General features: G+C 42.1%; 1 protein-coding gene across 1 annotated transcript in view; it reads left to right on the forward strand.

Annotated features, from left to right (window-relative positions):
* Positions 1–213: 213 nt before the first annotated feature.
* The window catches only part of LOC126187635 (uncharacterized), a 50,098-nt gene continuing 24,267 nt past the window's right edge, over positions 214–26,044 (forward strand). The window contains exon 1 of the mRNA XM_049928837.1: positions 214–398. Coding sequence (XP_049784794.1) covers positions 320–398 — 79 coding nt within the window. The 5' untranslated portion in view covers positions 214–319. The remainder of the gene's footprint in view (positions 399–26,044) is intronic.

Genomic DNA, 26,044 nt, shown 5'->3' on the forward strand with positions numbered 1-26,044 from the left:
TGTGTGTTTCATTAATACAATGTTGGTCTCTTGAACAACGTCCCTCCATCAGTGTTATTTTATTTGCTTGTTATTTCCGTTATCTTCCCGAGATGAACTGCGCCTGAGAGAACCTCGATAACGGTGTTACACGGCGCGCTCGGAGCATTTGTCAGCCTGCTTAGCCGTGTTCTTGGAAGGTGACGCGTTGTCGGATATGGTCTGGAATTGGCCAGTTAGGTGATAGACGGTGGACCGCTGATTAGGCGGGACCACACCTGCCCACGGGCGCGTCTGTCGCAGTCCGTGTTTGCCCGCCGTACGCCCAGCAGCCAGCACGATGCGCGCACACACGCCCCTTGTTCTCGCCGCTGCCTTCGCCGTCATCGCTGCTGTCTGCACCCATGCGTCTGCCGCCAGTAAGTACCTGTGATAGCCCAAGTAGGTGGTGTTTCTTGCTGTGCGAAGAAACGGCCAAGGAAAGGGTTTTTATCCTACTCTCCTGGTCCAGGTAGTAACAGATAGACCTTTCGTACAGCTCGGGAAGAAGGCAGAAAGGAAGGAAGAGTGAAGGAATACTTATCAGAACACAAAAAGGTCAATATGTTCCTATTTATTCCGATTAAAAGGTAGGGTATTATTTGCCCATACTATCTTACTCAGCGTCTTTAAAAATATTCCGTAAAATTATGGCATGCGGACGTATTCCCGCTCTTTTTAACAGGCACTCACTCCCATAAGATCCACCGCCCTTAATTCGCTCACACCCAATAGTCCATCGTTGTAAGTCGCTCATACCCATTCTCTCCCACTTGCCAATTCTCACAGCCCAACACATTGTCATTGTCTCTTTCTGTTTCTCTGTCACCATCTCCTTCCTGTCTTACTACTACTGTCTCCTCTCAGTGTCACTGTCTCCTTCTTGGTCTCACTTACAGTTACTATCTTATTCATCCCTTCCTACTGTTGCTGTCTCTTCTCACTGTCACAATTTCTCTCTTTCTCACTGTCATTATCATAGACTCCGTCTCTCATTATCATTGGCTCTCGCCCACTTCCACTTCCTCCTTCTCTTTGTACATCGCCCATTGGCACTGTCTCCTTCACCCTTACGAAGCATTGTCATCTCACTGTCAACTATGTTCCATTGCCACTCTGTCCGTCTCTTTCTCTGACTCTGCCATTGTCTCCTTCACTCTTTCTGTATTGCATCAACTGGCTCCAACCTTCCAGTATTTATTACTTTTTCGTCTCGTTCCCATTGCCACTCTCTGCTCTCTCAGCATAACAAAGCTCGAATATATTTGCATGCCATAATTTTTGGAAAACTTTTAAAGGAGCTGAGGAAGGTAGCATGAGGTAGCCGGCATCCAACCCAACCATTGAACCACTCTTTTAAACACCAGTATATTCACCGTTTCTGTTCTCTGATAGGAGCTTTCTTCCGCTTGTTCCGCTATTTTCCCTGCTTCAGTAACACATATCATTCAGATGAAAAGAGCTTTATGAGTCAGTAAAATTTTGATAATTTACTTACGTGAAACTCAAATAATGCAGAACTTATTTCACACCTCTGAACGAATTTTACGTGCAAAAAAGTTTTGCATGTGCTTCATTACTACTACCTGTGGTTCCCAGAAACCTTCTGACGATAACGCAGACATTTACAGAATAATTGTCAGTGCTACGTCACTTTATAAAATACGTTTTCGCCTCACATCGGATTTTATGTGAGTATTCAACGCGTACAAGTAGGATAACTTTGAGCCTCTGAATCTGGTAAACGGTAAAGATATCAAGAAAACGTTCAAGGTTGATCGAGAAAGGGATCTTAGTAATACATTGTAAAACTACAGCCTTCCTGTGCGTAGGCGTTTTGGAATCTGGGGCTCGGTTTTGGTAACCAGAATCCATGTTTTTTGGAACGTTTCTCGACAACGGACAAAGATTTTTGAAAGAGGGGTTATGACTCTTTTAGATGAATGCCTAGAGGATATGCCGTTAAAATTTGAGCAGCTTTCTGAGTTTATTTATTATTCAGATTTCGTCTCACGCCGGATTTTACATGCGTATTTTATGTGTAAAAGCAGGGTAGCTTTGAACTTCTGTATCTCGGAAACGGATAAAGATACCATGAATATTTTCAAGTTCATTCGATATCGAGATCTTAGGAACATATCTCAAAAATTTTAGCCATTTACTGTGCATTTCCGTTGTGCATTCCGCGGCACGGTATTGGTACCCAAAAGCCATGTGTTTGCGGTATTTCTCGATATTGGATAAAGATTTTTGGAAGCAGGAAGATGACATTAATAGTTAAATGTCCCAGGAAACATACAGTCAAAATTTGAGCAATTTGTGTTAGATATTCGCTGCTAATGGTGAATAAATGGTCAAAACACCCGCTGATGACGGCAAGAAATTGGTGTAAAACTTTGTTTTTAGGTTTTCTCAGAAACCGCCCATGAACTAAATGGTGCTTCTATAATCCACTTAAGGCACACCAAAACAACATCTAATGCAAACAGAACCAAGCGATTTGCTTCATTTGCCTATGCTAGAGGAAGTGGGTTAAACTCAAACGTTGACAATGTGCTGTTGGATAGTTTCAGTATGACGGGAATATAAACAGACACTAGTCCCAGGACTATCCAAAACACTTGGGCATGCCTTTCTATCACCAACAGGAGTGAGGCATGAAGACCGGAAAAATTCCGTCTTTGTGCATGGCATCTTCGAACTTATTGGTAGCTCATGCTGTCACTTGTGTACCGATTAGGTTGTAACGTCTCTTGGACATGGAGATCGATACAGACAGATCATAACTCGGAATGTTTCAAGCGTGGGGAAGAATATGTGCTGTGTCCTTTCAAAGCAATCATCCCGAGATTTGCCTGCAGCTATTTAGAGAATCCCGAGATTTGTCTGCAGCGATTTAGATAAATAAGGATGGTCGGGCGCCTATCTGAATCGTCGTCCTCCCAAATGCGAGTCCAACGTGCTAACACCGCACCGTTCCGCTCAGTAATGCGGAAAGATACTGGCAGTGGTTTTGTCAGGTGTGAGTCCAGGGTTCGTATCTGGGAAGGGGCCAACGGGAGGGGGGGGGGGGGGGCAGTGGTTAGTTTATTTTGTTACTGAGTATTTTGTTACTGGGTCTCTACGACCCTACTCCAACGTAAATATAAGTTGCCATCATCCCCACTTTTATCGCGTGACAGATGCCTACAATATTAATAATAATCAGAATAAAATACATAAAATGTTTTAATATGATAGTATAAACTGTTCCTCTTCATCTCTTCATCTCTGCCTACACTCATTTGAGACTGCTTACCATGATGAAACCTTCGTCTCCTTTAATTTTTATTCCCCCGTATTTTCTTCCTTTACCAAATTCAAAATTCCTTGATGTTTCAGGAAGTGTCATACCAATCGAGGCTTTCTTTTAGTAAAGTTATGCCATAAATTTCTTTCGCACCCAATTCAAGTTAATAAATCCGCATATTTTATTCGATCTATCCATACAATCTTCGTCATTTATTTTTTACAACAGCACGTTCCAGGAGTTTCAATTCTGTTCCTGTCTGAACTGCTTATTATCTACGTTTCACTTTCTCCAGACAAATACCTCCAAATTAGACTTACTAGCATTTAAATTGATGTTAAATGTCAAAAACTGCCTCTTTTTTCAGGAATTATTTTATTATTATGTCTGCATTTTATATCCTCTCTTGTGTGGCCATCAACTCATACCATTTCTTTGTTTTCTTTTTGTCAGTATTTTCCTACGATCTCGTTTAGAGACACTATACATTCCGCTCACCTCATCTTCAAGCCTTTTGCCGTGTCTGACAGAATTTCAGTGTCATCGGCAAACGGCAAACTTTCCATTGCTTTTCCCTTCAATTCCCTTTCTACATTTCTCTCTGATTTCCTTTGCAGTTTGCTCAACGTATTATCGAATAACATGGGGTATAGGCCACAGCCGTGTTCACTTCATTCTCAACTGCAGTCCTCTCATGTTACACGCCTCTAGTAAACGCCGCCCAGAATCCGTCCAAGGTGTCAACCTTTCGCTCCCTCCATTTTATCGCTGGTACCTTGAGAATCTGAAAGACTGATTTTGTTCAAATGCTCAAATGTGTGTGAAATCTTATGGGACTTAACTTCTAAGGTCATCCGTCCATAAGCTTACACACTACTTAATCTAAATTCTCCTAAGGACAAACGCACACACCCATGCCCAAGGGAGGACTCGAACCTCCGCCGAAAGATTGATTTTACAAACACCTATAAGAAATTGCAACTTATATAAATACAGCACTAAAAATCATGATCCCTAAAATGTGAGGAGTACATGTATTACACAAGATTTTACTGTCCATCTAGTCTGCATTCATTGTTAAAGTTGTACCTTTTTCGTTTCATCATGAAACATATTCAATAAGCTGCCAGATGGTCGCGAATGGAAGAGTGATTCAGAAGGAATTGAATAAAGTTCTTTATTTCACGTCTATGATCACAGACTTGTACGTCCTACAGCTTAAAACAGTGAAATAGGTCATGATGAAAAGCGTTGTTGACATGCTTGTGAAAATTACGCGCTTTATATACGACGAGACGTACCAGTTTTAAAAACATGTCCTAATGTAGTGGAGCCATAGTGGCACTGTCAAATGGTAAACACAAAATCAGCACCAGCATCGTCACACATACTGGTTCACTCATTAACCGTGTCGGATCATAGCTACAGTCAGCCTATGGAAGGATGCCTTTACCTGGCGGCATTCTTACCAGCACATCCAAGCAGCTGAAAATTGTCGTGTGTTACACGTATCCGCATAGGATTCTAGAATTACTCGCCATTGCTCTTAGTAATCAAGCTTCTTTACTCTCCGATGACTGTGAAATTTGGAAACTAATGTGCGTTAAATACAAATATTTTTAGCAATATATTTTAGGGAGCTCCATGCCCCTTCTCCCCCTCTCCCCCCCCCCCCCCCCCCCCCCGTCGCCATTAGATCCGCCCGCACCTAGCCTCCGTTAAGTAATCATCTCAGAATACGCAACAGGGAAACATCTGAAGCGCAAATCAGCTGGGTGGTGATTCGGCCACTGGTGATCCCTTTTATGAGTCTAGTGCTCCAGCAACTGCAACACCGTGTTCTTAGGTGCATTTCCTCCCCCTCCCCCATGGCGTCTCCCAGAAGCGGTAAGAGCACACTGCCTGCAGTCAACCGAGAAAGCTCTTCCTGTTAACAGAAATTACGCGTCACATTAGCAGTCACAATTATCCTGTTTTCCAAGATGAATTTCGGTGAATTATACCTCTTATCATTGACGTGAATTTATGCCGATAAGGCATGTACGCATTGATGTAAGATTTTGGGTAACATATGACACTGTCTGGCGTTTTGATCGCAGAGGTGAACACTAATGTAAATGTAAAACTACCACAGGCCACAGGCTGATTTTCCAGTCGGATTTGTATCACATGCAATTTCTACAAGACTGAACTAAGCAAAGATGGAGTATTAGAAGCGAACAGGTGCGAAGAACATATACGAGAAATTAAAAAAAAGTAGTATATTAAATATGTCACTATTGGCAGCATTATGTAATCAAAACATAGAGCTTTATAGTAAAATACATTTTCCGGTTTCCGAAGCCAGACAATGTCACAGGTTACGTAAATACATCCACGCTTTATTCTCATAAATCCACGTGATGCTACAGACACAAACCTCTGACACAGGTTGTCAGCGGTGGAATAAGTTAAATGTGACTAGCTGCAGAAATGTGTTGTTTCAGTTGGTATTCACAACGGTTAACGTCAAGCCTAATGGTTCGCATTTAAAGTTAACGCTTAACATTGCTTTGAAGTCACGTATGTTGAGAGCATCGTTGAAGGCATCGTTCTTAGAACATGAGAGCCTAAGGAAGCATAAAAAATAACATTTTAGAATACTTCCAATAGCGCTTGATGACAGATATCCAGTCAAAAAATGTGTAAATCTTCGAAATGGAGATCGCTGTAGTAAAGTAGTTGTGATATGTGTCCAATAATACCAATCGCCTGAGACTAACGTAATCTCCTTTTTATTTCCGGAAACGTGTGATTCATATTACAACTGTATCAAACGGGGCCAATGACATGTACGGGCACTGCAACGAACTTGTGACGTCACACTAGTCTGCTTGTCCGTCACACTTCGCGAACGCACGGCTCCGTGCAGCACCCACGGGAAATCAATGTGTAATTGAAAAGGCACCCACTAAAGGTCTTAATTTTGTTGTGTGCTATCGAGAACTTGTATGCAATTAAACACGCTGTCAAGAATTATTAAACTCGTCTGAAATAGTTACTCACTCCCCGCCGGAGACGTCTGTTGGCACTGGTAAGACCTGCAGTGTCTCATCACATTTGTCGTTGATATTTGCTGCCGAAACATTATAAAAATTGCAACTCCTCTTAAAAACCGGTCTGAACTTATAATTGCTTTAGACATAAAGCCTCTTAGGAAATCTTGTATCGATAACGAAAATAATTTTATTTTTCATACCACGACGCGTTTCGGGAAATCCCCATCATCAGATCTATTAAAAGCAATACATCTTGTCGGTTCCTACGCCATTCCGTAGCACTATCAGTTTTATCCTCGAAGAAATAAATAAATTTCTTGACTATTCACTATCACCCTTTCGGCCTCAGTCCATCTCAGCCTTCTTCTTCCTGAGTCTCTTCGGCGAAAACGTCTATGACAGTGCCATTTTCGGAACCTTGTATTGCCCACTCTTTCTAAATGCTCTTCCAGTTGCTTCTGTATTCCTCCACTTTTTCCCGTTCTGCAAATATTTGTAATTAACCCCATTATCCTAGTTTATTCACTTATTAACATGTGTGTGTCCCAGGAGCGTTCCAAGGAATTTCGTTTCTGTAGCTCGTATATGGCTGAGGCCGTTCTGTCTTAATGCCCACGTTTCACTTCCATATAGAATAACCGGCACTGCCATATACTTCAGGTTTATTTCGGTTCCCGGCGTTGTCAATTTTTTTCGAATGTTTTACGCATTGCCTGGTACCTTCCTAATTTATTATTTATATCTCTGTTGCAAACATACGAGATATCACAGCTTAAAATTAATTAAAATGTTGAAGATTGAAGGTCAGGATTTCAGCCGGATTACGTCGACTTCTTGCCACGATAATTCGGCTGACAGACATTCAGCCATCTTCAGGTAAATATTTTGCCAAAACACTCGCCTGAAGCTGCCTGAATGACTGTCAGCCGAAATATCATGGGAAGAAGTCGATGTAATCCAACTACAATCCCGAAACTTCATGGAAAATTTCAAAAACTGCAAGTCAATGCTTTTTAATAATGCTTCGTTCTTATCTTCAAGATTAGATCTGCCTTACGGTTAAACGAAATACTTTTATAGTGTTTAATTCCTTCTTCAGGTGTTATCACGTCTGTTGTCTCCATTTGGTTTATTTAAAGGCTTTAATAATTTACAGGAAGTCTTGTCTTTAGCGTACATCTTCTTTCACATTACTCATTTTTCCCAGTTGATCTTATTAGAGATTCTGCAATATTTCTTGCCAGTTACTGAGATTATTATCTCGGCGTGTCAATATGTCCATGGGATGCGGGAAAACTTGCAAATGATTTTGTTAATTACAGCACCATGTCTGTAACGCTCAAAGTGATTTTCATAGTTTCTGCCTCTATTCACGCAAGTCTGAAACACATTCTGCCTTTTCTTTATCTGCTTGTGAGAAAACTCAAACCCATGTGTCTTTATTGATTCATCACTAATAAGTAGTCGATGTAGCCAGTGAAAAATTATGGTTTTTGTATGCCGACTGATCTCAAAACATAGTAAAAACTATCCGTATATCTACTGAGTTAATATAATTCATTGTTCGATATCTACAGAAATAATCCCACAAAGAATTATGAAGTGTTAGATTTACTGTTGTCTATTCTGAAACTTCCAAAATCTGAACTGTGTGCTACATTATCACTTACGTTCCCAAGCTAACTTTCCAAATAACTGTTATAACGGCCTTCTGTCTGAATAGTGCAAGATCATTTGGATTCGTGACCACTGCAAAACACCCGTGCGTGCCGTTTAGGGGTGGTTGTGTTTCACCAAATGAGGTCTAGTGTTTGAAAGTACTTGAATTTTCATATCGTTTTTATACTCCCAAATATGACTTTTAGTGATGGACAGATAGCTGAAGGTCACTAAAATTGTGTCTCCACTATTGATAGCTTACTCATATTACCTTGCGTTATGCAAACGCAAACATGGTGTGGGTTCCTGTAGTCATGTCCTAGTTCATGAACCACGGGCAACGTATGAGTGGCCAAGTAAGTGGTCCCGACAGTCGGGATACCAGTTACTTTGGAATAAGGCTGGGCATCTCGGACATATTCTCAGTCGTGGTCACCTTTGTGCTCATACGGCAAAGACTACCAAATCCACCGGTTAGTCCCTCAGCCTTTAGGGGTAAAACCCAATGGGACTCGGGGCAAGTAAGGCTAGCAACCTGCTTCCCTGGTACTTTAAATATGATGCTGGCAACAATCAGAGCAAAATGCCTCGGACCTTTGGAGGTGACGGAGTGACAAACCAGGGACTCTTAAGATACGACTTGGCAAACAAATGGTAATGAGATGGGGAGCTGTTAATATCAATGGGGGCTACTTTAGGAAGAAGGTAGAGCTGGCAGAGGCTGCAAGTAAGATGGGGCTGGACGTTTTAGCTGTTAGTGACATTCGGGTAAGGGGTGAGAAAGAAGAGGAAGTGGGAGAATACAAGGTCTACCTGTCAGGAGTCAAAGCAGGAATAGCACAATGGGGTGTAGGGCTTTACATCAGGAAAGAAATGGAACCCAGCGTAGTTGCAATAAGGTATGTAAACAAACGACTGATGTGGATAGATTTGACAGTGTCTAGAAAGAAAATTAGGATTGTGTCAGTATATTCGCATTGTGAAGGGACAGATCAAGATAAGATGGATAGTTTTTATGAGGCACTCAGTGATGTAGTTGTTAGAGTAAAGGACAAGGACAGTGTTCTGCTCATGAGTGATTTTAACGCCAGGATTGGAAATCGAACAGAAGGGTATGAAAAGGTTATGGGTAAATTTGGAGAGGATATGGAGGCCAACAGGAACGGGAAACAACTCTTGGATTTCTGTGCCAGTATGGGCTTAGTAATCACAAACTCCTTTTTTAAACATGAGAACATTCACCGGTATACTTGAGAAGGCGGGGGAACCAGATCTGTCAGTGACTATATAATAACAGATCAGGAATTCAGGAAGGCTGTGAGGGACACACGTGTATTCAGGGGATTCTTTGATGACACTGATCATTATTTAATCTGCAGTGAAATTGGGATTGTGAGGCCGAAAGTGCAGGAGGTCAGGTCCATATGTAGGAGGATAAGAGTGGAGAAACTTCAGGGTAAGGAAAACAGGCACAAGTACATAACAGCGATCTCAGAAAGGTACCAGTTAGTTGAATGTAGTCAATTACAGTCATTGGAAAAGGAATGGGCAAGGTACAGGGACACAGTACTAGAAGTGGCTAAAGAATGTCTTGGAACAGTAGTGTGTAAAAGTAGGATGAAGCAAACAGCTTGGTGGAATGATACAGTCAAGGCAGCCTGTAAAAGGAAAAAGAAGGCATATCAAAAATGGCTACATACCAGAACCCAGGTAGACAGAGAAAGTTATGTGAAGAAAGAAACAAAGCCAAACAGATAATTGCAGCATCCAAGAAGAAGTCTTGAGAAGACTTTGGAAACAGGTTGGAGACTATGAGTCAAGCTGCTGGAAAACCATTCTGGAGTGTAATTAGCAGTCTTCGAAAGGGAGGTAAGAAGGAAATGACAAGTATTTTGGACAGGTCAGGAAAACTGCTGGTGAATCCTGTGGATGCCTTGGGCAGATGGAGGGAATATTTTGAAGAGTTGCTCAATGTAGGTGAAAATGCGATCAGTAATGTTTCAGATTTCGAGGTAGAATGGGATAGGAATGATGATGGAAACAGGATCACATTTGAGGAAGTGGAAAAAATGGTCAATAGATTGCAGTGTAATAAAGCGGCTGGGGTGGATGAAATTAAGTCGGAACTCATCAAATACAGTGGAATGTCAGGTCTTAAATGGCTACACAGGATAACTGAAATGGCCTGGGAGTTGGGACAGGTTCCATCAGACTGGACAAAAGCAGTAATCACACCAATCTTTAAACATGGAAACAGAAAAGATTGTAACAACTACAGAGGTATCTCTTTAATCAGCGTTGTGAGTAAAATCTTCTCAGGTATTGTTGAAAGGAAAGTGCGAGTATTAGTTGAGGACCAATTGGATGAAAATCAGTGTGGGTTTAGGCCTCTTAGAGGTTGTCAGGACCAGATCTTTAGCTTACGGCAAATAATGGATAAGTGTTATGAGTGGAACAGGGAGTTGTATCTATGCTTTATGGATCTAGAAAAGGCATATGACCGTGTTCCTAGGAGGAAGTTATTGTCTGTTCTACAAGATTATGGAATAAGAGGCAAACTTTTGTAAGCAATTAAAGGTCTTTACATGGATAGTCAGGCAGCAGTTGGAGTTGACGGTAAATTGAGTTCATGGTTCAGAGTAGTTTCAGGGGTAAGACAAGGCTGCAACCTGTCTCCACTGTTGTTAATATTATTTATGGATCATATGTTGAAAACAATAGACTGGCTGGGTGAGATTAAGATATGTGAACACAAAATAAGCAGTCTTGCATATGCGGATGACTTAGTTGTGATGGCAGATTCGATTGAAAGTTTGCAAAGTAATATTTCAGAGCTAGATCAGAAATGTAAGGACTATGGTATGAAGATTAGCATCTCCAAAACGAAAGTAATGTCAGTGGGAAAGAAATATAAACGGATTGAGTGCCAAATAGGAGGAACAAAGTTAGAACAGGTGGACGGTTTCAAGTACTTAGGATGCATATTCTCACAGGATGGCAACATAGTGAAAGAACTGGAAGCGAGGTGTAGCAAAGCTAATGCAGTGAGCGCTCAGCTACGATCTACTCTCTTCTGCAAGAAGGAAGTCAGTACCAAGACTAAGTTATCTGTGCACTTTTCAATCTTTCGACCAACTTTGTTGTATGGGAGCGAAAGCTGGGTGGATTCAGGTTACCTTATCAACAAGGTTGAGGTTACGGATATGAAAGTAGCTAGGATGATTGCAGTTACTAGTAGATGGGAACAATGGCAGGAGGGTGTCCACAATGAGGAAATCAAAGAGAAACTGGGAATGAACTCTATAGACGTAGCAGTCAAGGCGAACAGGCTTAGATGGTGGGGTCATGTTACACGCATGGGAGAAGCAAGGTTACCCAAGAGACTCATGGATTCAGCAGTAGAGGGTAGGAGGAGTCGGGGCAGACCGAGGAGAAGGTACCTGGATTCGGTTAAGAATGATTTTGAAGTAATAGGTTTAACATCAGAAGAGGCACCTATGTTAGCACTGAATAGGGGATCATGGAGGAACTGTATAAGGGGGGTCATATTCCACACTGAACAGCCGGCCGCGGTGGTCTAGCGGTTCTGGCGCTGCAGTCCGGAACCGCGGGACTGCTACGGTCGCAGGTTCGAATCCTGCCTCGGGCATGGGTGTGTGTGATGTCCTTAGGTTAGTTAGGTTTAAGTAGTTCTAAGTTCTAGGGGACTTATGAACTAAGATGTTGAGTCCCATAGTGCTCAGAGCCATTTGAACCATCCAGACTGAAAGCTGAAAGGCATAATCAGTCTTAAATGATGATGATGATGATGATGATGATGATGCAAACATGAAATATTCTGTTAGCTTTTCCTACCCGCCCTCATTATTATTTTCGACCTTTCTCTCTATTAGCATCAAAACATCTTTTTCTAGATCGACGACTATGAAAAAGGGTGTCGACTATGATTCTTGGTACGAGTGGTCAATAGGAAACTTATGCGGCTGAGATATACCGTAGCGATGCTTCGAGTTTTGATTACAGTGAATAGGATAAAAATACAGTCTGAGAAGATGGGCGGTAGGTTTTGTGATTGCCTTTTCATAGTAATGATTACGAGTAAAAGGACGAAGTATTCGGGAGCAGCAAAACGAAAATGTTTGTGCAGTCATCCATATTTGGATTCTCTGTCTTCAGGTAATAAATACTCCCACCTGTCATTCTCTGTCACATCTGTTCCAACTGAAGCAATGGTCCTTGGTTACTAATAAGGAAGTCGGAGACATGGGAAGTTCTGATTTCATATTTTTTACTCCTCTTTTTACCATAGTGTTTAGTAACCCGTCAGCTTACCCACGTGGACGTGTGTTATAGAAGCAACACGACATGATGAAAAACAGCTCAGTGCCTACACTGGGAACCCAAAACTTCTATAGATCTCTAGGTTAAATTACAATAGTTCCCAGATATATGTCCAGAGCTGCGACTGCATGCTTCGAATATCCAATCCTCTATGCGTGTTTCAGCAATAATATTGTCTGTTCTCCCACGCATATCTGCATCTGACTGTCTTCATCTGCTGCAGAATGAAGTTCCCGCCTCTTACATTCTCTTTGTAGAAGAATGGAGGGTAAAGCAAGTCTTTGCTATAAGTATTTGCAATGAGCGGGAAAATGCTTCCCGTGGACACTGTTGCGACAGTGTTGCCAGCAGTTACGCCTCCGATAAGGCCGCACCCATGCTCCGACAGTTTGTCGCCAAAGTCTGCCTACGTGGCCAAGGCTGGACTAGCGGCGCTCGAAAGTGCTCTTATCTTACATCCTGATAAGGCCCATTCGTTCCAACAAACTTCGTTTTTTTCCGCTCTCGTACGGTAAGGACAGTACGACACCAGTGCTATGTATTACCGCCAAGTCCGCTCTTCGACCATTGAGACGCAGACCGAATTTCAAACATTTGGACTGATTGTATGGTTGATTTGGGGGAGAGGAGCAAACAGCGAGGTCATCGGTGTCAGCGGATGAGGGAAGGATTTCGGCCGTGCACTATCAAAGGAATTAACCCAGAATTTTCCTGAAGCGATTTAGGAGAATCACGGAAAACATAAATAGCGATGGCCGAACAGGGATTTGAACCGTCGTCTTCCCGAATGCGGGTCCCGTGTGCTAACCACTGCGCCACCTCGCTCGGTACACGTTTGGAGATGACGACCCCTTCCACCACTGTTTATTTTTCTTAACAGTGAAATTGACATTATAAACTGTGTTGACGGTATTGTTTCCCATGATCTTCATAACTGCGTTGTTAGTCATTAAGAACTGTAGTATTTTCGTCCTTAATGTGTACTTCTTCAGTGTTAAATGACAAAGAAATCCGTGTGTAAAGAAAGAATATTGTGGTTCAACATCGAAGTCATCAATACACGGAATGGTAATTCAATAAGTTAATCTATTTAAGGAATTATCTCTGAGTTCGCCTGAAGCGATTTAGAGAAACAACATTCGAATTATTCTCGAACGCTGTGCAACGTCCACCACATAATGGCTTCCTTACTATAAATATTTGCACTGCACAAAACAATGAAAGGGTCACTTTTTCGAAACCCCTTAATTGCCTCCCCTTTTTGAATGGCCCCTATTGGTTCCAGGTTCCACCCTGTACACCATAGCAAACGTTGGGGTGACACTGCCCCCCCCCCCCCCCCCCGCCAAAGGGCTGCCATCACGTTCAGTGTGATTATTGAGCCGTGATGTCCTAAGAGAAGGATTGAATCGTCCGGGAAGAGGGGGTGGGGGTTCAGAAGTGTCAAAGGATATGAAGAACATCGTGCTGTTGCTCACCGCACTGCGAATTGTCGTTTCCGACCACGGAATGTGAGGGATTCAACGCACCAAGAAAAGTGATTACACTGACGTCCATTTTGCCACCTCCTAAAGACTTTCCATGTCGATTCTGAGCGGCGATGTGTCTGAAATATTTTCCTCGGCCATCCATAAGAAAACCGCGTGATTTCAAGGCTGGGTATCGCGGTTCTGACCTCCATCGCAGAGGCGTCAAATGAAGGGTTGAAAAATGTGGGTTAGAGGGGCTGTGAGGACATTGCCATTTATGCGATTGCAATCTTTCTCGGCGTATTCCAGTGATGAATTCTTCTCGGGTTATCAGCCGAGTGGTGGCGTCGTCTTGTCGCTACGTTTCAATAATTTTCGTACCCAGCATCTTCTGGCGAAGATGATGGGTACGAAACTCATTGAAACGTAGCGACAAGACGACGCCACCACTCGGCTGAAACCCAAGAAGAATTCATCAGCGAAATTGCCATTGTGTGACACGTCCACAGTGAATTGTGGTGAAATTTGGTGCCAATGTGATATCATTAAACCAACCACCTTAACAGCTCACAAGAACGTCTGAGCTTCGATTTTTTTTTTCCCCGCGTCTCTATACTTTGCTGTTTGAGGCTTCACTCAACCCTAGGCTGACGTCGCAGGTCGCCACGCTTTTGCACCGTTACACAGTAACGTTCTAGGCACATTTGAACCAAATTTTAAACTTTCACGTCGCAATAGGACAGAATTAGAGGATTTAGAGACCCTTTAATAGGGTTGCACAATGAATGTAGATTAGAAACATATATGAAGATGGTCGTCTGGGTTCATGACCCAGTCCGGATTAAAGTTTTAATCTGTCAGCATTTTTCAAAACAGTGCACACTCGGCAGTAGAGTGATAGGTACAATTTGGATATAATCCCTGGCTTGAGCGGAAGCTATTTCTCCGGTACGATGGCTAAGTATGGGGAAACCATTCAACTCTTCCTCCTTTTACTTGAACTGTTCCTGAGCTTTCTGATACTCAATCGATTATTAGCCTAGTATTTGTTATTGATATAATGAGTTATTTCAACACTCTCAATGATTAGTTACATCTCCGTTTTCTAAAATTTTCTCAATGCAAATGAAATTGGAGATACGGGGGAACGACTGCCAGGGCTATAATTTTATGTATTTTTCCGAATATTACGAATTTCACAACTAACATTAACAACGACATTTTTTAATAATTATTTCCGTCTCTCGATAGTTTAGATGCAGCATTCGTCAAAAGACTCGAAGATCTGAGGTCACTTGCTCTGGAATTAATATTTTCATGTCACCACATGCGATTGAGAACAGAACTGTGTGCAATTATAATTAAGGGTCTGCAATGTGACCGCATTATTAAGGAGAAGTTTAAAATGACGAATGACATCATTCAGTTTTATTCTTACTTTCCACGGAGTATTTTTGGTTCTAAATATTAAGTGAACAACTTTTTTCAGCCTTACAGCTTTGCAAATCGAAACATCGGTCACAAATGACAGATAGACATCTGAGGGCCGCTCTCCGACTCTACATCACAAGTAGTACTCGCCCAGGTATTCCCTCGCTTACAGCAAAACACGGGAAATTAATATCGTAATATACATAAATGAGAAATACCAATACCTGCGTTTTGTATGTAATTTAAATACATTACATAATAATAAGACAGTGTTAGGTTTAACCTGCCGCCACTGAATCCCTATCACGTCCAGGTACGACGCAACACCCGCAATGCCTGCCCGGTTAAATGTTCAAATGTGTGTGAATTCCTAAGGGACCAAACTGCTTAGGTCATCGGTCCCTAGACTTACACACCACTTAAACTAACTTATGCTAAGAACAGTACACACACCCATGACGGAAGGAGGACTTGAACCTCCAGCGGGAGGGGCCGCTGCCCGGATAAGCTGGGCACCCTCTGTCGCTCGGCCCGACACCCCCGGGGTAACAAGGCCGTCCAGCAGTGTTAGTGACGTCACACTAAGTGGCCCATAGCCGACGCAGCAGTCCACGGACACCTCCGTACAGACGCGCCTGATGCTAACGATCTTCTGTCCGTCATACAGAAAGGAGCGAACTATAATTCGAACCAAAAACCAAATTATATATATTCTTGTAAACAGCATAAAGGTACAGAACGAAATACCGATTACATATACGGGCAGGAATAGGTTCTAGAACTCCTCTGAAAAGTGTTTATCTTCAGTACCAGAATGAACATCAAATTGTCAGGTTTTCTAAATAGAAAAGCACTTTGTTAGTAACAGACAGCAATAATGAGACTTGCAGTTGGTGATTTCTACGTGGAAAAGGAAATAAGCTGTAGAGAGATTGAAAATGGTACGTAAAGAGAGCCTCAGCCTTTTGCTCACATTCTTACATGTAATGCACTTGGTTGTTTTTCATTTCCTTACCTTTCATAACATTTTTAATATTGTTTCGAGAAGTGTATCTTCAATAGCAGAGTGAACATCAAATTGTCAGGCTTTTCTTAAAGGAAAGAGTAGTCCCTTAGTATCACAGTGCAAGACAGAATCTTGTGTTCAGTGATGTCTATGTTAAAAGGAGAATATTTGATATCTATCTTTTGTTTCCATTCTTTATTACTGGGGATACACTTGTAAAAATTCTTGAAAAGAGCTGTCACCATGAACATATGAGTAAATTCACAATAGTCATGTGTTTTATGAGATAAAGCGAACTCTTGTTACCTTATTGTAAACGAAAGTTGTGAGGGTTTTGCTATGTATGACAGTGTTTAAGATAATTTACTTTCAGTGTAATAGCTTGAAAATGTTAAGTCCCGCTGTCAGTTGGCATTTGTCACCACCTGTATGCGAGTTTTAAAGCTAAATAGTGTTCTGACAATTATAAAATAGTGGCAAAGTTCCTCAATCGATTAAACTTATTCCTGCCCGTATATGTAATCGGTATTTCGTTATGAACCTTTATGCTGTTTACAAGAATATATATAATTTGGTCTTTGGTTCGAATTATAGTTCGCTCCTTTCTGTATGACGGACAGAAGATCGTTAGCATCAGGCGCGTCTGTACGGAGGTGTCCGTGGACTGCTGCGTCGGCTATGGGCCGCTTAGTGTGACGTCACTAACACTGTTGGACGGCCTTGTTATCCCGGGGTGTCGCTCGGCCTCGCCACCCTGTGGCTGTGCTTACAGGTAAGTTACCCGCGGTTACGTCACGTCTGCCGGGCTGCTCTGGCTTGGGTAAACGGGAGCCCATCTGACCACATCTAGAGGGTTCATAGGGGCGCGATAAGGGGTGTTTTTCACACCATAACTTGCGCCGAGTCATTCACCTTGCTACGAACATGAATCAAGTTGTTTTTTCAACATTCTCGGTGAGCAAGTGTCACGTTTGCCACTCCTGTGACACGACGAAGCACTGGCACAACTACCAATGTATATACATAACAAACAAACAAAGGTGATGCCAAGACACTGATATATTTACTTAAATGTACAGTAGTAAACGTAAGGTTCTTCCAGTATAACCGGTTCCTCACAACAAAAATATTAGTTTACAAAAAGAAAACAAAACAGTTGCTGTACACGTCAAAAAAATGTTGCCATACCTTCACAAAAATGAAAATCTCTATAATTCACGTAACTCAGTTCTAGTAGCCTGTGTGTATACCGTTCACATTGATGACAGTTTGTAGACGTCTTGGCTTGAAGTGAATCAAATTGCGAGTAATATCTTCGATCATTCCTCTTACAACACCGTCTGAAACTCCTGCTTCCCTGTACAATAACGTTTTCTTGTATCCAAGTATGTCCAAAGACGCTCTATCGGGCTGAGATCAGGGCTCTGTGGTGGAGTAAAAAGCCTTCTTGGAACATTCTGTAATAACTACACTCGAGTTCTCAGAGCGGTATGTTTAGGATCGTAAGCGTGTTGAAAGTAAAAGACGCCATCAAGACTCAGTATCTGTACACTGCTGTGTAAACCACCTCGCAAAAGATCGACTTATTTACAATGATCCATGACCACCAACACCAGAAAGTGCCATGCATCCCCAAACCATTACGCTTCCCCCCCTCCCCCCCATGTTTAACTGTAGTTAGGACATGTTGTGATCGGAGCTCTGTATTTGGTTTGCACCACACTTCTCTCTTTCCGTCAGGGCCAAACAAATTACACTTGGATTCGTCAGAAAATAGCACAGCATTCCAAAACTCAACCGATTTACATAATCCTAGGCGAACTGCAAGCTTTTTTTCGGTTAACTTCCGAAATAAATGGCTCCTTTCTAGGAGATCTGCCACGAACAGCAGTTGCGTTCAAAACATTCCTAATAGTCTGAGCGCTGACCCATTTGTTGGACGTTGACTGGATGCCCAACACAAACGACCCTGCACTTGTAGAGGGCTCTTTTTGAGCAAGACGAACTATCCTTCGACGCTCCCTTCTTGTAAGTACTCTTGGGCGCCCGGACCTGCCTTTGTCTACTATACCGGTCTCTTGAAACTTCTTGATGTTAGTCAGCACTGTTGTATAACTAACAAAAAATTCTGTACCAATCTCACGGTAACTTTTACACTGCGAATGCAATAAAACTACCTTATTGCAAAACGACACTGAATGCTCCTGCCCCTTCGGACTCATCGTAACGGGTGAATGCACTTTACACCGGCCGTCAGGCAAGCGACTCAACTGTTTGTCAACTGCTATTGCACAAATCTGGTATGCGCAGCGCTGTCTGTTATGCACAATAACAAATGTGGTACAGTGTGCCAGTACTTTTTCTGTGCAGGAGGAAACCTCATTTAATTCTGTTTTGTTGGAAAAATATTTTAATGTGGAAATTATTTCTTTTCTGAGTCAGAGTTAGTGGTATACATACAATGTTCCTAGTATTTATACATTTTGTATTAGATGCACAAGGTGTCTGCATCAATTTTTTTTTTGGTGCCACTGTACATCTTTATGATGAGGATGCTATGGAGCAGTGGCCAAGGTGAGAGCAGTGGCGTACACAGATTATCTAGGACACAGGTGGTGTTACACTATTCGCACAGTCCAACACGTACGGTCACCACACTCTCGTTCATTTTTCTTATACGCAGCGAGAGCAGCTCTCCAAGCGGATAGAAAGCTACACTTCTGCATACGATATCGGATGAGTTGAGATGAGTTGAATAGTAACGTTTATATTGATTTGTAGCACAGTTTTTACAGTAGGGAACGTATGTAGGGGCCGTAAAAATTAGCGCTAACTAAAAGAACAACGACACATTTGTCTTTCTTTAGTTCCCTAAGATCCCTGGGACGTATGGAAAGGTAAATTACAGGAAAATTTATTTGTGACTCTCTTATAAGCTACAGGTACTTACTGAAGAAAGTCATATTCCTCTAAAAAAATAATAAAATCTAGTAAACATACAGGACCTGACCTTCTGCAGAAAGGCCTCGTTTATCTACTCAGTGAGAAGAAGTTTTAGTCAGTACACTTTCAGTCAAATCAGTGAATGTGAAACGTGTAAAACTTGTATGGAACGCAGTATCTACTTTATTTAGTGTACGAAATAAGCCACCACAACTTCAGCTGAAGAGAAAACGACAAAAACGCGTTAATAAAACGTCGAAAGCAATAAAACAGTTTTTCAACATACAGAAACAAATTACAGAATTGTTGCTATCTCTGAGCCACAAACAGCAAGAATCTTCAACACATTCGCTTTCGAAATATTGTTGTATTAGATACCGAGTGAAGTGTAAGAACTTGCGAATCATTAGCCTCTATATGAGATAGTTACATGTCAAGGAAAGTGCCTATCATAATCAGAACAAACAGAAATATATGCAAGAAATATGTTTATTTTCTATTGTTTTAAACGGAGTAAGTTGCTATTAGACACATATTCGAAAGTTGCAGCTTATGTCACTGAATCAGTGAGATTCGGCTGTTTTTATATCTGTTTACGATCACTTATATCTCTTGATAATTTAGTAATGTGGGCCTCTGTTAGTAGCTATCCGCCTCAGCCACAAGTTGTCAACAATCAGCAGCTCACTAATTTACATTTATTTAAAACACACTTGGCTCAACCAATCTTTTGCTTAGCTGTTCATATTCCTACGGTGACAGATCATTTGGCCATCTTCCCACCCATTTACACTACTCGCCATTAAAATTGCTACACCAAGAAGAAATTCAGATGATAAACGGGTATTCATTGGACAAATGTATTATACTAGAACTGACATGTGAATACATTTCAAGGCAATTAGGGTCCATAGATCCAGAGAAACCAGTTCCCAGAACAACCACCTCTGGCCGTAATAACGGCCTTGATACACCTGGGCATTGCGTCAAACAATGCTTGGATGGCGTGTACAGGTACAGCTGCCCATGCAGCTTCAACACGATACCACAGTTCATCAAGAGTAGTGACTGGCGTATTGTGACGAGCCAGTTGCTCGGCCACCATTGACCAGACGCTTTCAATTGGTGAGAGATCTGGAGAATATGCTGGCCAGGGCACCAGTCGAACATTTTATGTATCCAGAAAGGCCCGTACAGGACCTGCAACATGCGGTCGAGCATTATGCTGCTGAAATGTAGGGTTTCGCAGGGATGGATTGAAGGGTAGAGCCACGGGTAGTAACACATCTGAAATGTAACGTCCACTGTTCAAAGTGCCGTCAATGCGAACAAGAGGTGACCGAAACGTGTAACCAATGGCATCCCATATCATCACGCCGGGTGATACGCCAGTATGGCGATGACGAATACACGCCTCCAATGTGCGTTCACCGCGATGTCGCCAAACACGGATGCGACCATCATGATGCTGTAAACTGAACGTGGACTCATCCGAAAAAATGACGTTTTGCCATTCGTGCACCCTGGTTCGTCGTTGAGTACACCATCGCAGGCGCTCCTGTCTGTGTTGCAGCGTCAAGGGTAACCGCAGCCATGCTCTCCGAGCTGATAGTCCATGCTGCTGCAAACGTCGTCGAACTATTCGTGCAGATGGTTGTTGTCTTGCAAACGTCCCCATCTGTTGACTCAGGGATCGAGACGTGGCTGCACGATCCGTTACAGCCACAGGGATAAGATGCCTTTCATCTCGACTGCTAGTGATACGAGGCCCTTGGGATCCAGCACAGCGTTCCGTATTACCCTCCTGAACCCACCGATTCCATATTCTGCTAACAGTCATTGGATCTGTACCAACGCGACCAGCAATGTCGCGATACGATAAACCGCAATTGCGATAGGCTAAAATCCGACCTTTATCAAAGTCGGAAACGTGATGGTACGCATTTCTCCTCCTTACACGAGGCATCACAACAACGTTTCACCAGGCAACGCCGGTCAACTGCTGTTTGTGTATGAGAAATCGGCTGGAAACTTTCCTCATGTCAGCACGTTGTAGGTGTCGCCACCGGCGGCAACCTTGTGTGAATGCTCTGAAAAGTTAATCATTTTCATATCACAACATCTTCTTCCTGTCGGTTAAATTTCGCGTCTGTAGCACGTCATCTTCGTGGTATAGCAATTTTAATGGCCAGTAGTGTATATTAGCAGTGGGGAAATAACATTTGGGTGCTCAGAACGTAACGCTTACCGACTCGCACCATAACAATTATTTTGTTAATTAACTAGAAAGTAATTAAAAACAAATATTAATCTAACGGCTGGCTTTCTCGCCACTAGGGTCGCTAGAGTCGTTTCAACTGTCAAATGGTAACAAATTTTCGTACATGTTAGACTGTGATATTAGAGTGATGTCTTCTGGTACTTTCTAATTTTTTCTTCAATTTGTTTGTAAGTACGTGTGTTTGCCTCGCGACGTAGGTACTGTACGGTTCTGAGCTAACGCCTCGCAGCCACTCATCGGCTGTCGCGTAACGTGATAGGCGGGTGTCAGAGTAGATAACGCTATCGGCGCAGCGAAGACCAGCGCTCCATCTGGCAATGGCGTCCGTCCCGGCTGCCAGGCAGCGACTCGCAGGCACACTCACTCCACATTCATTACTTTCTGTGTTGGTATATTTGTCTTTTACTGTGTACTTTGCGCTTTCGAGTCGTGTATTTATTTACTCAACCTCATCATATTAGGACCTTCGGGCTCTCTCTTACATCGGACCAGGATTTCGTACCTACAGTGCCTTTTGTACATCTCTGTTTGCTAAAAAATAACAATAATTTTAATATGGCAAATAGTAATAAAATGACTTTACTATTTGTAGAGACAATGTGAATAAATAGTACTAAGAGTTTGATTTTTTTTGGTCATCAGTCTACTGGCTGGTTTGATGCGGCCCGCCACGAATTCCTTTCCTGTGCTAACCTCTTCATCTCAGAGTAGCACTTGCAACCTACGTCCTCAATTATTTGCTTGACGTATTCCAATCTCTGTCTTCCTCTACAGTTTTTGCCCTCTACAGCTCCCTCTAGTACCATGGAAGTCATTCCCTCACGTCTTAGCAGATGTCCTATCATCCTGTCCCTTCTCCTTATCAGTGTTTTCCACATATTCCTTTCCTCTCCGATTCTGCGTAGAACCTCCTCATTCCTTACCTTATCAGTCCACCTAATTTTCAACATTCGTCTATAGCACCACATCTCAAATGCTTCGATTCTCTTCTGTTCCGGTTTTCCCACAGTCCATGTTTCACTATCATACAATGCTGTACTCCACACGTACATCCTCAGAAATTTCTTCCTCAAATTAAGGCCGGTATTTGATATTAGTAGACTTCTATTGGCCAGAAATGCCTTTTTTGCCATAGCGAGACTGCTTTTGACGTCCTCCTTGCTCCGTCCGTCATTTGTTATTTTACTGCCTAGGTAGCAGAATTCCTTAACTTCATTGACTTCGTGACCATCAATCCTGATGTTAAGTTTCTCGCTGTTCTCATTTCTACTACTTCTCATTACCTTCGTCTTTTTCCGATTTACTCTCAAACCACACTGTGTACTCATTAGACTGTTCATTCCGTTCAGCAGATCATTTAATTCTTCTTTACTTTCACTCAGGATAGCAATGTCATCAGCGAATCGTATCATTGATATCCTTTCGCCTTGTATTTTAATTCCACTCCTGAACCTTTCTTTTATTTCCATCATTGCTTCCTCGATGTACAGATTGAAGAGTAGGGGCGAAAGGCTACAGCCTTATCTTACACCCTTCTTAATACGAGCTCTTCGTTCTTGATCGTCCACTCTTATTATTCCCTCTTGGCTGTTGTACATATTGTATATGACCCGTCTCTCCCTATAGCTTACCCCTACTTTTTTCAGAATCTCGAACAGCTTGCACCATTTTATATTGTCGAACGCTTTTTCCAGGTCGACAAATCCTATGAAAGTGTCTTGATTTTTCTTTAGCCTTGCTTCCATTATTAGTCGTAACGTCAGAATTGCCTCTCTCGTCCCTTTACTTTTCCTAAAGCCAAACTGATCGTCACCTAGCGCATTCTCAATTTTCTTTTCCATTCTTCTGTATTATTCTTGTAAGCAGCTTCGATGCATGAGTTGTTAAGCTGATTGTGCGATAATTCTCGCACTTGTCAGCTCTTGCCGTCTTCGGAATTGTGTGGATGATGCTTTTCCGAAAGTCAGATGGTATATCGCCAGACTCAAATATTCTACACACCAACGTGAATAGTCGTTTTGTTGCCACTTCCCCCACTGCTTTTAGAAATTCTGATGGAATGTTATCTATCCCTTCTGCCTTATTTGACCGTAACTCCTCCAAAGCTCTTTTAAATTCCGATTCTAATACTGGATCCCCTATCTCTTCTAAATCGACTCCTGTTTCTTCTTCTATCACATCAGACAAATCTTCACCCTCATAGAGGCTTTCAATGTATTCTTTCCACCTATCTGCTCTCTCCTCTGCATTTAACAGTGGAATTCCCGTTGCACTCTTAATGTTACCACCGTTGCTTTTAATGTCACCAAAGGTTGTTTTGACTTTCCTGTATGCTGAGTCTGTCCTTCCGACAATCATATCTTTTTCGATGTCTTCACATTTTTCCTGCAGCCATTTCGTCTTAGCTTCCCTGCACTTCCTATTTATTTCATTCCTCAGCGACTTGTATTTCTGTATTCCTGATTTTCCCGGAACATGTTTGTACTTCCTCCTTTCATCAATTCTTCTGTTACCCATGGTTTCTTCGCAGCTACCTTCTTGGTACCTATGTTTTCCTTCCAAACTTCTGTGATGGCCCTTTTTAGAGATGTCCATTCCTCTTCAACTGTACTGCCTACTGCGCTATTCCTTATTGCTGTATCTATAACGTTAGAGAACTTCAAACGTATCTCGTCATTCCTTAGTACTTCCGTATCCCACTTCTTTGCGTATTGATTCTTCCTGACTAATGTCTTGAACTTCAGCCTACTCTTCATCACTACTATATTGTGATCTGAGTCTATATCTGCTCCTGGGTACGCCTTACAATCCAGTATCTGATTTCGGAATCTCTGTCTGACCATGATGTAATCTTCCCGTATCTCCCGGCCTTTTCCAAGTATACCACCTCCTCTTGTGATTCTTGAACAGGGTATTCGCTATTACTAGCTGAAACTTGTTATAGAACTCAATTAGTCTTTCTCCTCTTTCATTCCTTGTCCCAAGCCCATATTCTCCTGTAACCTTTCCTTCTACTCCTTCTCCTACAACTGCATTCCAGTCGCCCATGACTATTAGATTTTCGTCCCCCTTTACATACTGCATTACCCTTTCAATATCCTCATAAACTTTCTCTATCTGTTCATCTTCAGCTTGCGATGTCGGCATGTATACCTGAACTATCGTTGTCGGTGTTGGTTTGCTGTCGATTCTGATTAGAACAACCCGGTCAATGAACTGTTCACAGTAACACACCCTCTGCCCTACCTTCCTATTCATAACGAATCCTACACCTGTTATACCATTTTCTGCCGCTGTTGATATTACCCGATACTCATCTCACCAGAAATCCTTGTCTTCCTTCCACTTCACTTCACTGACCCCTACTATATCTAGATTGAGCCTTTGAATTTCCCTTTTCAGATTTTCTAGTTTCATTACCACGTTCAAGCTTCTGACATTCCACGCCCCGACTCGTAGAACGTTATCCTTTCGTTGATTATTCAATCTTTTTCTCATGGTAACCTCCCCCTTGGCAGGCCCCTCCCGGAGATCCAAATTGGGGACTAAGAGTTAATGAAGTTAATAATGCCAGTACTTCTACACCAACTAAGAACTCTGCGAAATGGGAAAGATCTTTTTGGAAAGAAGGATGTGAAGGCATAGTAACTGAGCACAGGGACAATGTCAGTCACCATTATTGATTTAGCAGATATTTCACCAACTGTATTTTGATACTGGAGATGTTATTCAATTCTCTAATACAATGAAGGAGGTTATTCCAGAGTTGGGTTTCTGCCACTGAAAAGAAGTGACTCAGCAGTGAAGTGGGACAGAAATAATTTTGCTCTGATGGGTACGAGTGTTTCTGCCGTACCGTTTATACGAGGACAAGGTCGAGGACAGATATGAGGAACAGTGTGCGTCGATAAGACTATATAAGAGACAGAGTATACGGATAACTGAGCCTATGATTGTCAAATATGATCAAAGAGTTGAACGTCACAGATATGTCGAATACAGGTGTTTATAGCAAGTTACAAGTGCCATGAGCTTCCCTGAGAAAGACTTTGCAGGATAATATCGCTTTAATCAATAGTTGGAAGTGTCTCTGTCCGGTGGCTCTTCCTTAGTTTGCTGCTAACTTCGACTATTTTTACAGCGTTGAAAATCCTCTTGTTCTTCCTCTTTTTCATTCCTTTGCAATCTTTTTTTCGAAGACTTCGTTGCAGGAAATTTCTTCGCAGTATGTGTCTCAGCCAAGATGTTTTCCACATGCTTATCATTTCCATTCTGTTTCTTCCTTCTCCTACTATTAGGCTAAGTTCAGATGTTGACGCACGCTAACGTGCGATCGAATTTCCAAAGGGCTCAGACGACGAGTGGTACAGGGCGTTATCCCGTGCGGTTTGCTGGCACAATCTGTTTCGGTTTTGGATATCTTGTATGCGGATGTTCAGTGCTGGAATTACTCTGTTCATATAAAATTGGAAAGTTGACTATGTCTGGAATAAATCACCAAATATGTAAAGTTATCTCGATGTAAATAAAAGACATTGTGATGCTAATATAAGATGATGAAAAATGGAT

Source organism: Schistocerca cancellata, chromosome 1 (genome assembly GCF_023864275.1).
Source record: "Schistocerca cancellata isolate TAMUIC-IGC-003103 chromosome 1, iqSchCanc2.1, whole genome shotgun sequence".
NCBI classification, from domain to species: domain Eukaryota; kingdom Metazoa; phylum Arthropoda; class Insecta; order Orthoptera; family Acrididae; genus Schistocerca; species Schistocerca cancellata.